The 14,967-nt window shown below is 38.1% G+C and overlaps 2 protein-coding genes across 2 annotated transcripts in view; one reads left to right on the top strand and one right to left on the bottom strand.

The window, feature by feature from the left end:
• Positions 1 to 373: 373 nt before the first annotated feature.
• Positions 374 to 3,658, top strand: LOC143900390 (F-box only protein 39). The gene is made up of 7 exons (XM_077411664.1): positions 374 to 734; positions 1,429 to 1,661; positions 1,729 to 1,893; positions 2,119 to 2,345; positions 2,642 to 2,800; positions 2,998 to 3,162; positions 3,219 to 3,658. The coding sequence occupies exons 1-7, from the start codon at positions 543 to 545 to the stop codon at positions 3,368 to 3,370; spliced, it is 1,293 nt and encodes a 430-aa protein (XP_077267790.1). The 5' UTR covers positions 374 to 542; the 3' UTR covers positions 3,371 to 3,658.
• Positions 3,659 to 3,874: 216 nt separating this feature from the next.
• The window catches only part of LOC143900399 (uncharacterized), a 68,631-nt gene continuing 57,538 nt past the window's right edge, over positions 3,875 to 14,967 (bottom strand). Inside the window, exons 5-7 of the mRNA XM_077411697.1 lie at positions 6,368 to 6,430; positions 5,431 to 5,832; positions 3,875 to 5,071 (exon numbers count right to left, since the gene is read on the bottom strand). Of these exons, the coding sequence (XP_077267823.1) occupies positions 4,558 to 5,071; positions 5,431 to 5,832; positions 6,368 to 6,430 (979 nt within the window). The 3' untranslated portion in view covers positions 3,875 to 4,557. The remainder of the gene's footprint in view (positions 5,072 to 5,430; positions 5,833 to 6,367; positions 6,431 to 14,967) is intronic.

Genomic DNA, 14,967 nt, shown 5'->3' on the forward strand with positions numbered 1-14,967 from the left:
CGTACGTCGTTCGGTTTTCGATATATCGAACCGTCGATAATCGTAAAATCGATAAAATCTTAAAATATAAAATTGTTTAAAATAAAAATTTGCAATTTAATTATTAAAATGTTTGTTTTCAAAATGTTAATGTGAAAAATACATGAATCAATAATTAATAATTAATATTGATGTTTAATTGAAATGTGTATAATGTAATATATACGCATTTCTGTCTCCAAGAAATTAGTGAAAATTAATATTATTATAATATTGGCATTATATCGATAACACACAAGCGGAACGTTGATATTAATATTTATAAAAGAACTGTAAGATACTTTTTTCCGCTATATATATGTAATTATAATTAATATAGTATTACTCACATGTGATGTATATCGAGACACACTTCAATCCAGTTCTTCGTGATCGATCGTTTTTGACAAGAGCAATCGACGAAGCTCGACAACGGGACTTCAGGAAATAAAACGACCATCGCTAATTTAGGCCAACGACCGCCTTTTAGGAGAGATGAGGACGGGCCAAGCTGAAGCCGGGAGATGTGGGATCAGCTACCTGAGCTGATATTGACGCAGATATTCGGCCATCTCGATCGCGCGGATCGCGCCAGCGTCAGCCAAGTCTGCCGGTCATGGAATCGCACGTTGTCCTCACCCGTGCTCTGGCGATCCGTCACGGTTCTCATCGATCGCGATCTGCGCGGCGACTTCCCACTGGCAGGAGAACTCGCCGTAAGAGATTTTTTTCCCCCCCGCCATCCGATGAGATTCTTCCCGGTGAATTTAATTAAATCTATCGTAGAATTGATAATCGAGCGAAATCGAAATCGTGAATTTGAAGAAAAAGATATATAGTTCAAGAATTAAGAAACTGATTCACTGCTCTCTTTGGAGAAAATAGGCAAAAAAAGGGACAGAAATAAATATTTCGGTAAAGAAAAAAAAACTCATTACATGACTATTTTATGAAGTTATTAAGTTCTCTTAAATTTTGTCGAAGAATCCTTGCCAATTTGACCCTTTTTTTTTGCCAGAAAAAATTTTAGCCAGAAATATTAAAAACAAAACAAAAAAAAATTACGTTTTTTTTTCCTTCAAAAAAACACTCATAGGTCAATCTGACCCTACACACACTTTGATCGTCTACCATAAAAAGTGGCACTTTTTTATTTATATCAATTGATTTAACAATGTTCCAAGTACATCTGGAAAGTTTTTCAAGCTGATCGCACTCGTCAATTTAAAATGTTGGACGACTCAAAGTGTGGGTAGGGTCAGATTGACCCAGAGTGTTCTCCTCCGTGAATGAAAAAATAGGTGTGTTCTCGAAGGGTTAAAAGATGATCCTGAATAGAGATTTTGTCGTGTCATACTTTCATTAATTGGTGCTAGCGATATAAATGCTCTCGATTCATCATATTGACAGGCGAAATATGGACAGCATATGCGCAGCCTGGAGCTCGCTTTTTCGCGGCCGTACATTTCGCCGAGACAGATCAGGATCAGGCGCAACACTCAGGCCGAGGCGGGCGCCGATTTTCTGGCGATCGTACGCGCGAAGGATGTGCAGCTGCGGCGACTGATATTGACAAACTGGGTGTTCGGCTACAAATGGGGCAATCGGGGAACGCTGCTCTGTGCCCTGGCAAACTTTCTACGGTGATCTTCCGTTCGTTATACCGATTTTAACAGAATTTACGAGCTGATTCTTTTTCTTGTATTGCAGCGGTCAACGCAGCCTGGAGATCCTGAGCTTATTAAACGCGGACTTCGGCGTGACGGACGTCTTGCGACTGCTGGGAACGGTTGTCAAAGGGTCCGGTGAACATCTAGTCTCGCTGGATCTCCGCGGTGCTTTCAGAGAGTGGCAAGCTCCCCACGACAATCCAAGGTATATAAATTATAAGACGTTAGAAACTATTATGTATTTATAAATGTAATAATATAATATTTTTTTAGTATCTTTATATCTCATATTTAAAAAAATGTATATATATGTATATACACGAATAAGAGTAAATTATTAAACAAAAATCTCGAGTGCTTTCGCAACTTCAGAATTTATTTGCGGCAATTCTGTATGAACCGTGATTAACACGTAACATCATTGTTTTAGATACTTGCGCCTACTGGGTCGTTTTCACGCGCTGACTCTGTTGAAATTGGATTATCCGGCTTTATCAAATCACGCTCTCGACGCTCTTGCAAATGGAGCGTCGAAAACGCTAAAGTACCTGTACATATCCGTAAGGGACTCGGACTCTAGGCAGCACATGGTAGCGGACGTTGCCTGGCGCAATTTGGTGATAGCCTGCCCTGATTTGACAGTGTCCTATACTATAGGTATAACACTATAACAAAATGTTGCTAAACAACATAATCTAGGATTGCCTCCTTCACTAAAAAGTGTATAGAATAATCCATCTTTGAATCCGTCTCTGTTTCTTTTCAAGCTCGTTCTATGGTCTTCGTAGATCGATTAAATGTAATTAGATAAATAATTTTCAAATTTATTTTATTTTTATTTTTATTTTTATTAGAGACTTTGTAAGTAATATTTAAGTGCAAAAATTTAGGCTTGATTTTTATTTCTTATTGAGAATTATTGCACCATTCAGCTTTTCAAGTTTGAATTTCAGTGAACATCTCGCACTATGAGGATATGTACTACTTGCTATTGCCTAGTATCCCCCTAGCTAAGTTCCACATGTTCAGCGGGCACGTATGGGATCAGAGCAGGTCACGGAACTTCAGGAGCACGATCGGTCTGATAATTACTCAATACACGAATACGTTAGGTATTTTACAAGCTGCTACTTGCTAATCGATTTTCGAGACCTAACGATATAAAATAAAATATTCGATGCTGTTGGATTTTTTACATAAACTTTATAAGATAAATTATAAATCGAGCTCTTTTCGGTGAATGAATTCTGTGTACGTTATTATAAATTTATCATCGTAACAGAATGAGGAAAAATATCTTCTTTTGCAGTTGAAGTTATGCTGCAGCTTAGGAACAATCGTGAATCACTCGACGATCTGTTGGTGTCCATGCTGATACGTTGCAAGCGCTTGACGAGATTGCAGTATGATGGAATTATAAGAAGCCTCGAGACTTTACGCGAGATATGTCAGCTTCAGGCCGAACGCAAAACCCGTGAGTAGGAATGTTTTTTACGTTTCACCAGTAAATCTGATTGAACGTGATCGTAGATTTCAGAACAATACATGTGAAACCTCGAAACATCAATATCCATAATCGTGCTGTACTGAACGACATTAATTATCGATACGATCGCAAAATGCACGAACAAGAAGTCGACTTTCGGATTGAGGATCCTACCTCGATCTTATTCTTTTATTGATGAGTTATCCTGCTTTCGTCAATAATTTCGAATGTTTACAATTTGGCAAAAAAAAATTAATTCTATTTTGATACCGATGTTTTACAACGTCAGATGTGCTTTTGTTTTTATCACATAACACAATGACAATTAAAATAACGATAAAACAACAATTTTTAAATTGTCCAAGAACGAAATAATACATAGTTGTACTATACCACAGCAAAAAACACTATGTATAATAAAAATATTAAAATTGATTAACAATCAATTTTGACTCGAATTTTAAGTGACTGTTATATGTGTATGTTTGGGCATAATAATACATATAATATATGAGTATTATAAAGTTTATTATTTATTCAATATATATAATTGCCATATATATATATATATATATATATATATATATATATATATAAATCAAATTATATAAAATTTATATAAAATCGTTAAATTGCATTTTGTCTCTATTTTCTTACATTATTCGTAAAGAATAAATATAGTAGTATAAAATGGCAGCAATTATTTATAGAAAAATATATATACGTCAAAATGACATATCAATTATAAGAATCTATACTTCATAGAAGAAATACTGTTCGCATATAACGAATAATATGATATAAATATCACAATCGAAAATATTTTATATAAAAAATATGTAAAAATGTATAAAAAATAATTCTAAATTGTGTTGGAAATTGCTCATTGATGCTTTTAAGTATTTTTTATCTTGTTATATTCATCAAGTCTAACAAAACAATCTAAAAAAGAGCATTTTTATTGTAATGTTTTATATATCTATCTTTTGCTTTATGCAGTAGTCTGCGCATTATTTTATAACTTATAATTAACAATAGATATCCCACTGACACAAAAAAGGGATATTATCTTTTTCACTAATAGACTAATATCACGGACGGTTTCTTCATTATATAGTCATTATTAAAATTAGAAAATATATTTATCTATCATCCTGAGGTAAAAAAGTGTAATCCCTAATTATAATATCTTCGGGACTTTAGTTATGTAAAAGATTCAGTATATTCAAGTCTTCTGTTATTGAATTAAAAATTATGTAAAAAATTATTAAAGACATCATAACATCTTCAAACGTCTGTAGGATTCCTAAGCATTCGTGATATATAGGTGATATCTATATTCCTTCGCGTTGACTCGACAAATCCCGTGAAGACAAATCCACCTTAACGACAGGACTTCATGTGAGTATTAAGGACGGTTCGTGTGACAAAACCTTTACCGCATCGAGGACAAACGTACGGTCGTTCGCCCGTGTGATATCGCTTGTGAACAACCAGAGTGGACCTCTGCGTGAAAGCCTTGCCGCATTGGTCGCACGAGTACTTCCTTTCTCCGGTATGGGTGACTTTGTGGGTCCTCAACAGGGTCTCACAGGCGAAACACTTGCCGCACACCTCGCAAGTATACGGCTTTTCGCCGGTGTGCGATCTGTTGTGGATTTCGAGGCCCTTCGCCGTCTTCAACTCCTTGCCGCACAGCGCGCAAAGGTACCTGCGTCTCTCGTGGGTCGACTGGTCACCGTGAGCTCTGATCTTGTGCTGCTTCAGCATCGACTTATACTTGTAGGCCCTGCCGCAAACGTCGCATTTGTGCTCGGACTCGTTCTCGCTGGGCTCCTCGAACGACTTCTCGTCCGACGCAGGATCGTAGTGGTAGAGACGATTGTGTTCCTTCAAGCTACGCAATATACTCTTTTGCAATCTGTATTTACATCACCTCGATATCGTAGAATTAATTGATTTAAGGATACTGTGATACTATTTTTAATCCCAAAGGACGAACAGGGAAGCTTTATAATTTATTTTCGAGAGCAGATTGAGTATGTAGCTCGTCGATAAACAAATCAAGCTAACAAAGAAAAAAAAAGGAAGAATCTATTTTTTAATATGAAACGCGATCGGGGAAACTTGCGAAGTCGAAATTGAACTTCCTCCGAATTCAGAAAAAAATCTAAACGTGTACGGGTCATTTGAGTTTTAAGTGTCAGAAGTAAACCCAGTGATATAACAGCAGATTCAGCGATCAAGAAGATATACCTGTACACATCGTTGAAGATGCTACCGCACGCGTTGCATCGCTGATACTGCATGAAGTCGTGCATCGTCGTGTGCGCGATCAGAGTGTCCTTATCGGCGAAATCCTGGCTGCAAATCTCGCACGTGAATTTCGGCGGGGCTCGGTGACGTCGCCGCCTGTGCCTTTCCACATCAGTCACGTTGACCCCCATGAAGCTGCACTGGTTACACGGCGCGGTCTTCGGCGTGTGCGATTTCTTCACGTGGGCGTTAAGCATAAACTGCTGGGGATAATTCTTGTCGCAGGTGACGCACTTGAAGGGCCGAAGAATGCCGTGCGCTATTCTCAGGTGCGCGACCAGTCTGGTAACAAAGTGAAATTTTGCCTGGCACAGCTCGCAGACCTTCTCGCCACCTTCGAATCTGCAACCATTCAAAACAGCAAGCATTTCGACGGATCTCTTCTCTTTACGGACAGAACCTGGGTCGACAACTTGATACTTAAGTCTAACAATAAGATAGATTTCGTCAGATCTATATTCGCAATAATTTTTTAAACAAACTGCCGTCACGTGGAATAAATAATATACAATTTGAGTCAATAAACTGATCACAAATAAGTATCAATAAAAACATTTGTTACAACTTAAAAAAAAAAAGATTGAAAGTATCTGCAAACCAAAGCGGAATATTATTAAGTGTTACTTTAAATCTTTAAATTAATCGGATAAACCGTGTTTGAGTTATCATGGCCATCGTTTTCAAGAATAATGTTTTGAGAAAAGCGCGTCTAAATCTTGGGGAATAAATTTTGTAATTTTTAACAATTTACTCGCAATTAATCTGCACCAGCTCCATTTGTATGATTTTAAATTAGTGGAAAATGAAAAAAGTGTTTAATTTTTTGAAATGTTCAAAGTCCTGTAACCTCTTAATATAAATTATATAAGCAACTCACTTTTGTCCAATATCATGTAGGTACTCATTCTTCACCTTCAAATCGTGATTATTTGTCCACTGGCTGCAATAATGATACACATTTACATAAAGCCTCGTCGAAACGTAACTGTAAATTCTACTAACATTCGTTACCTAGGATAAAGTCGATGCTTTTGTAAAGTGTGCTTCCACAGCTGGAGGAGAACTCACAGATCGCATCGTTAAAGAACCGCAAGTGGCGGACGAGATTCAATGGTACATTTTAAAGACGTAATTAAAATCAATTCTATATATTCCAGATTTTCGTTGCATTTATTACAAAATATTACAATCGCAGTCAACAAGTAAATCCTATATATTCACTGTATATTGAATAACATACAGTGTAAATAATATAGTAACATAAGTTATAGATCTATTGAAGGTAATTTATAATAATATAAATAATTGTGATCGTTTGAAATATTAAAATTACAAATTTCCAAATATTATTACTAAAATATAAATGTATAATACTTGTTAAATATTCCATTCTTACATTTAAAAAAAAAAGTGTTTGGCGTTTAAAACATTTTTTCTATTAGCGTAATAGAATTGTTTGAGGTAAATACACTTGTAAAAAGAAAAACATTAAAATAATCCTAATTAGATAGAGATCGAAATGTCGTATTCGTCGAAAGTTCCATCTCACAGCTTCGGCTGCACGATCTTCTCGTGCACTTTGCGATGCCTCTTGAGTAAGGTGTTGGACACGAATCCCTTGCCGCAGTCCAAGCACTGGTAAGGCCTCTGATCCGAGTGGTACCGCAGATGCAGGACCAGGGATGTCCTCTGCGTGAAACCGCGGCCGCACTGCTGGCACACGTGCGGCTTGTCGCCGGTGTGCGTCCGCTTGTGAATGCTCAGATTCTCCTTGCTGGCGAACCTCTTGTCGCACGTGTCGCACTCGAAGATCCTCTCGCCCGCGTGATTGCGTTTGTGCACCAGCAGTCGTCGCATCGACGACAGTTCCGCGCCGCACAGATCGCACAGGTGTTTCGCTGGCGCGTCCGCGAATCCGTGCTGGTTCTTCATGTGCCTCTCCAGCAGCCTCTTGTACACGAATCTCTCCGGGCAGAACTTGCACGCGTGCCTGGTCCTCGCGCTCCTCGTGACCGCGGCGGCATGTTTGCCGGCGTGATGCGTCACCAGGTGCACCGACAGGTTCTTCTTGTACAGGTAATTCTTGCAGCAGTGCTCGCAACGATACAGACGCTTGTTCGTGTGCGCGTTCTGGTGGTCCAGGTACTCGGCCCTGTGGAAAAAGCCTCTGCCGCACGTCTCGCACTTGAAGCTGTAGTCTTTCGCGTGCCGTCGACGATGGCACTCCAGATTGGACTTCTGATTGGTGCTGTACTCGCAGAGATCGCAGGTGAACGCTTTCAGCCCCGTGTGGATCAGTTTGTGACGAGCTATGTTCATCGGGCTGCGAAACGTCTTGTTGCACTCGTCGCAGCTGAACGCCCGGTCGATGTTGTGCAGGTTCTTCAGGTGCTCCACGAGCTTTCGCGTGTGACGGAAACGAGCCCCGCACTTGACGCATTGGTGCATGGCGCGCAATCTACCTCCCCGTCGTTGCCTGAAAGAAGGGGAGGATAATAAAATATGCATCTCACGACGGAATTTCACAGAAAAACAAAAATTAATTAAAACGATTTTTAATTGAAAAATTAACGCCACATTTTTATACTATACTTGTAGTTGGAATCTTGAATGATTTACTTTTACTTCTTCAATTTGTGAGCGCTACCTACCCTTTCTACCACTTGTCTTCAGATGTGATAACATGAGAAACATTAACAATGTAATAACGTAATAATTCTACAAAAAGTCGTTTTTGTAAAATTAAAATAGAAACTATAAATAAGGAGGAATCACATAGCCGTTACATTTACATTTAAGTTACAAGATAAAGTTACAAGATTTTGTAAATAAATGTGAAATATTTTATTCGGGCAAATTCCAAACAAATTTTAAGAGGAAACAACATAATTTGTTGTGTTAGCTACGATATTAAATATGCATCAATCTTGTAAAACAAGTAAAAGCGACAATCATTCTCTTATAAATATATGTATACTAAAAAGGACAGATTACATTTAAAGATATTAATTTTAATTTTACAACAATAATACGCATAACTATATAACTATATAACAAATTATTGTGCGCATTGTATATATATATCCAAGCATTTTAGTTTAAAAAAATAATGTTTTTTTTTGTAAATTTCAGAAAAATAATATCAAGGTTACTGGACAATATCTTTCTTTTATTTAAAAAAAGTAAATACAGAATTATTTATATACACCGTAGCGTAAATAGAAAAACTGAAACATATAATTTTTTGAAATGTGATAGAGCGCTCGTGTGTATAAAAACTTTGAGAATGTTAACTTCTGAATTTGCTTCCCTAAAAAATTATATACGGAATATAATTTGTATAACAAATAATTAGGATCACTAATATAATCAGATAATTAATATCCTAATATGAGAGCAGTTGATTCGACGTTTCCGGATTCGTTCCTGATTCTCTTGTATGTATTCTCTGATGCCGTCTATGTCTAGGTTTATAAAAAATCGATTGGAAATTTTATAGGTTTGAGAATTTGTAAGTAAAGTGGTATATGAGGTGAATAGTAATCCGGGAATAAATTGATACGTACAAATTATAGTTTATAAAATTCTTCTCTATTAAAAATCTTACTTTTTAACCATTTTTACATAAAATACGTGTCAGTTAGTTTGGTAATTTTTTAATTAAGTAATATATCTAATTAAAAATTATGTTATTTAGAATTGACTTACGCGACAGAGAGGCAAACGTCGTATAGATAGTACAACTTAGATAGTACAAGTCAGGAAATTAAATTAAACTTCTGTGTTGATTATTTCAAACTACATTCCGCGTTTTTTTTTTTTTAATCAAATTTTTAAGACAATCCGCGATATTCAGAAAAACAAATTGCAAAATTCGTGAACTAATCAAATAACAGATGTCACGTGCTTTCGCGCATATGGGATTGTGTGCATCCCGGGATTAATGTAAATGAATTTAATTAATTTCGTCGTCGATACGTTGAAGCAATTTCTCAAATAACTATTTAGCTATCTATTTTGTCTTGTTGCGTAGAGGAGACCAATTCCTGGGTAAAGTCCATGATTATTTTCTTAATGGATACCACAGGCAACGGCGGCAACGGTCCGGGATGCCGCTTCCTGTGGCAGATGAGTCCGGGTTTCTGCGCGAAGGTATGTCCGCATATGTCGCAGATGTACGGTTTTTTCCCGGTGTGAATTAATATGTGTTGCTCCTGTGCGGTCTTTCTAGGGAAGGTTTTACCGCAGACCGGACAGGAGAACGGCCGGATACCCTGATGGATCCTCAAGTGGAGGTCCAAGTCCCTCTTCTGGCCGAAGGTCTTGCCACAGGTGGGACAAACGACCTTCTCCTTTCGCTCGTGCCAGATCAGGTGTTGGTCGAGATTCTCCTGCGTGGTCAGACCGCGCTTACATATCTTGCACTCGTAAGCAGGCTTGTAGTGTCGATACTTCATATGCGCCTTGATGGCGGGCACGTTCTTGCAGGCATGTCCGCAGATACTGCAGATGATGGGTGGCTCGCCGCTGTGCACCTGATTCATGTGTTGCTTCAGATCGTTCTTGATTTTGAACTCCTTCTTGCAGACCGTACAAGAGTGCTGGAAGCCGCTGGTATGTTTCCGTATGAAATGATCCTTCAGGGTACACTTGTTGTTGCTCTTGTACTCGCAGATGCTGCAGGGATACAGAAGAGGTCCGTGAACGTTCATGACGTGGCGCTTTAGCTCTCGCTTCAGACTAAAGCTCTGGCAGCAGGTTTGGCACTGATACTTGTGCAGGCTCATATGTACTACCATACTCGCTTTCTGGCTGAAACGTTGGCCGCACGTGGCGCACTCCAAGGAAAATTTAGGTTTCTTCTTGTCAACTTTGTCCCGATTCAAGTTCTGCTTTCTCGTATCTTCTCTCGTTTTTCTTTTCCTGGCGATGTGCCGTTTAATTCTATTTGATAATAAGTCGTATTCGGGCACGCATTCTATGTTTTCCGCGTCCACGATGTTCAGAGGATCCACGGGTGAATCACTAAAACATAAATTACGAACGAATTAAATTTTATTACACACGATATGCAGGATCTATCGCTGGATATTGAGCTTACTTACTTGGGATATTAAGATTGTTGAATGATTTCCGGGTTTTTTTTACACGAAAATATTTTTAATCTACAAAGAGACTGCGAGAAATATAAAGATTACATTAAGTTAAATCTAAACAAATATCTATAGATCGTAATTAATGTAACATAAAATATTTTTAAATGTAGTATTCCAGCACTATTAAAAAATGACTAAATAGTTATTTAACAATAACATTTACTTAATAAAAATTTTGATTCTTTTATAACAATGAAATTAATATATATGTACCTAAAATTTCATTGCCGAATATCATTGCCGAAAAATATTTTTAAATGAAAGAAAATAATATACTCTCTGGATGATTAATATTATGATTTAAATAAAGACTAGTTAATTACGTGTTTATGTAGTTGTTGAACAAAAAATATTGTATCGATATCATATTTATCTTAAGTAAATAGAATATTATGTATTCTTTAATTCTCTCGTGTCATACTTCATTGTGTTGCACAAAGGAAATCAATGAATATACACAAAATTGATAAAAATTGTAATTTTTATTGTAAACTACATACAAAATACAGTAGAAAATTGCAAAAAAGACATTCATATTTCAAAATTTGATATAAAAAAGTGTGCATGTATGTATACATATACATGTATATAATATTGCTCAAAAGGTTTATATATGTATGAATAAAAAGTATCAATAAAAAATATTAATTTTTGTAAGAATATTTATAAAATCTATACAAATATCACATTTATATCTACAAAATATGTAAAAGAAATATGTATTTCTTCTATATAGATAAAAAGTACTATTTTAAATAAGCGACTTTCTGAGATTCTTGTTTTTTGACCATGGCTCTTTTTATATCAAATTTTTAATTATTCTCTATGTAATCGTGAAACATTTAATCCACAATTAATTTCGTCAGGTGTAGGTATCCACTAAAAATACTACAAACTTGTACATCTTATTCAATCTTTATGACTGCGTTTTTCGTCGCGTATTCTTTCGTGAATTCCGTGACGATGTTCTTGATGGAGACTACAGGTAGCGGGGGCAGCGGGCCAGGATGTCTCTTCCTGTGGCAGATTAAACCGGGCTTTTGAGCGAACGCTTGACCGCAAATATCGCAAATGTAGGGTCTCTTTCCGGTGTGGATCAACACGTGCTGCTCTTGAGCAGTTTGCCGTCGAAAAGTCTTTCCGCAGACAGGGCAGGGGAACGGCTTCACCCCGGTGTGCACTCTCATGTGCGAGTCCAGGTCGCGTCCCCGGAATCTCTTGCCGCAAGTCGGACAGAGTACCTTCTCCCTGGTTTCGTGCCACGTAAGATGCTGCTCCAAGTTCTCCTGTGTCGTCATACCCCGTCGACATATCCGGCAGACAAACTCCGGCTTGTAATGTCTGTACTTCATGTGAGCCTTGAGGGCGTGGAGATTCTTACTGAAGTGACCGCAGACGTCACACACGATCGGCGGAGCCTCGCTGTGATTCTGCTTCACGTGGTGATTCAGGGCCTTCTTTATCTTGAACTGCTTGCCGCACGTGTCACACGCGTAGTCGTAGTTACTCGTGTGCAGCCGGATGTAGTGATTCTTCAGGGTACCTTTGTTGTTGCTTTTGTACTTGCACACGCTACACTCGTACATCTGCTGCCGATGATTCTTCTCGACGTGAGAGACCAGATAACGCCGAAGGCTGAAGGTCTTCGGGCAGTCGGCGCATTTGTGCCTATGCTGCTTCAGATGCTCAACGAGGTTGCTCTTCTTCAAGAACTTGCGGCGACAGTGATCGCACTCCACGCACCTCGTCTTCTTTCTAGTTGGTCGATTTTCATCGGTTACGATCCGCGAACCAAGCTTTTCTCTCGTTAGACTTGCACTTATCTTCTCCGATGGTCGTCCTTCATGTTCTGTTAACAATTTTTCTCTTTTCGTCCATTCACATTCGATTCCGACAAATGGTTTCTGGACATTGGATTCAACATTCAACGGATCCACTCTAAAACATAAAAAGACAAGTTCGCGTTACCATCAGCTATAACTCGAAGGAACGATTGCTTATGTGCCTGTCGAGAAAAATCATTGAGAGTTTGATAAAAACGAGGAGGAGGTAGTTGGGAACGGTTTACAATAATTATTGGAGGCGGTTTAATAAACATTTGGATGCTTTATTGCCATTGTTCTTCAAGTTACCTTCCTTAAAGGGTGATTAGAAGTCTGCAGAGATTTGCGAAAGAGGATTAAATATCGGCTTTTCATATATGCAACGCAAAACTCTTGGATCACCTAAAAAAAAAGTGCGTATTAGTACCATAATTAATTATGCGGCATAATTAATTAATGGCAAATGGTATAACTTACCTGACGACGAGTAAGTAAAATCTACAGATCAGAATATAATTGTCGGGGAATAGATTAATCGAAAACAATTTGAAGAAAAAGCGATTTGGATTAATCGTTCACATATATATATATATATATATTCAAGTAAATATTCGCTGTACATATACGAAGTAATCATATATAAATCTAACTGCGTTTATTACAAAATATAGCATCGTAACATCATTTAATAGAAACTTGCAATATACCCGGGGAAAAAAATAACAAACGTCTTATCCTATAATTGCAGTTACTGAAGATACTTATAGAAAAATCATGCGCTTGTTAAAAATTTGTCTTTAGAAAAATCCTATCTCTATAAAGGAAAAGATAACGTTTAAACAAATGATTATAGTACTTTCTAGATTTAACTGTTTCGGACTTGGATTAAGTGTTTGGTAAGTTTTTCGTTTTGCTAATATAATTCTTAACAAACTCGCTCACAATGCCTATCACGGGTATAACTGGCAGTTTACCGAGCGGTCCAGGATGCATTTTCCTGTGCCATATCAGGGCAGCCCTTCGCGAGTACCTCAACCCGCATATGTCGCACGCGTAAACGTTACTCATGTGCGTCAGAATATGTTGCACCTGATTCGCCCGTTTCTCAAAGGCCTTCTGGCAGACCGGGCAGACGTAAGGATTGATCTCGCCGTGGATGGTCACGTGTTTGTTCAGCTTGTTTTTCGTGAGAAAAGTCTCGCCGCACGTTGTGCAGATGTAGCTGTCCATGTTTCGCGTGCCCTCGTGCCGTCGTAGGTGCGCCTCCAGAGAATCCGCGGAGAGGAGACGCCGCTTGCAGATCTCGCACTGGTAGCCGGTCTTCAGGTGAATGAGCTTGGTGTGCGCCTTGAGCGCGTGGTAACTGTTGTAGACGCGTCTACAAATGGTGCACGCCACCGAGAGTTTCGTGTGCTGGCTGTACATGTGCCTCTCTATAGCGTACTTCGATTGGAACACCTTGTTGCAGGCGGTGCACGTGTTGCAGAAAGGATCCAAGTGGCTCACGAGGAAGTGCTTCTTCATGTCAGGCTTGTTCCACACGACGGAGTAGCACAGTTTGCAGGTGTACTTGGGCTCGCCGTGATGCACGACCATGTGAAGTTCCAGCTTCTCCGACGAGGCGAACCGCTCGTTGCAGGTTCTACACGTGTACTTGTGAAGCTGCATGTGCTTTCTTAAGTTTCCCTTCGTCCGACAGGGGAACGAGCAAACGTCGCAGGCGTAATGCAGGCGTCTCACTACATTCCTGTTTTCTTTACTGCTCTCCGTGTTGATTATCTCGGCGATACTTGGAGATGTCTCGATAAAGAATGCATGGGGACCCCGAATGCCTGCGTTCTTGATTCCTTCCATTTCTAGTAAATCAAACCTACGACATAAAAAAAACACGTTCAGTCAAGAAACGTTCAGAAATATGAGAAAAGTGCCTCTGTCGCTCACAGTATCTTCCTTTAACCGCTTTGCCCGAAGTAACTTTACGGCCGACTTTACGGGAAATAAGCTTAATATTTTATGAAAAGTTTCAAAGTTTTAAAGTAAAAAAGTTATACAAAAATTTTGCAGTGCTCTTCCAATAATTACTTCATTAAATTTATCATTTTAGTTAATATTTTAGTACGTTAATATTTTATTGTTTTATAAATGTTACGCTAATACAAAACATTAACATCTTCCTCTATAATGACGAATATTACGCGATTGAAGATGAATATTTGGGAAACTATAGAAGGTGAAGTAAAATAAGAAAAAAGATCATATTATTACTATTTTATTATCATTTACCAGTTTAACAATTTTAATACTGTCGCTCTTTGGAGAGTACACGATATGCAAATACCATGTTAATAACAAAAATACAGCATACATACTTTCTTTAGCCAAAATACGACATCAATTAGCAATCTTCAGTTTCCAGTCTAAAAACTTAAATACAGATATATTTTCGTTAAAAGAAGTAACGATCAATAGGGATATTATATTAATATTATTAAATCAAA

Source organism: Temnothorax americanus, unplaced genomic scaffold, assembly GCF_048541705.1.
Source record: "Temnothorax americanus isolate GAGA-0224 unplaced genomic scaffold, ASM4854170v1 Scaffold3, whole genome shotgun sequence".
Classification (NCBI taxonomy): Eukaryota; Metazoa; Arthropoda; class Insecta; order Hymenoptera; family Formicidae; genus Temnothorax; species Temnothorax americanus.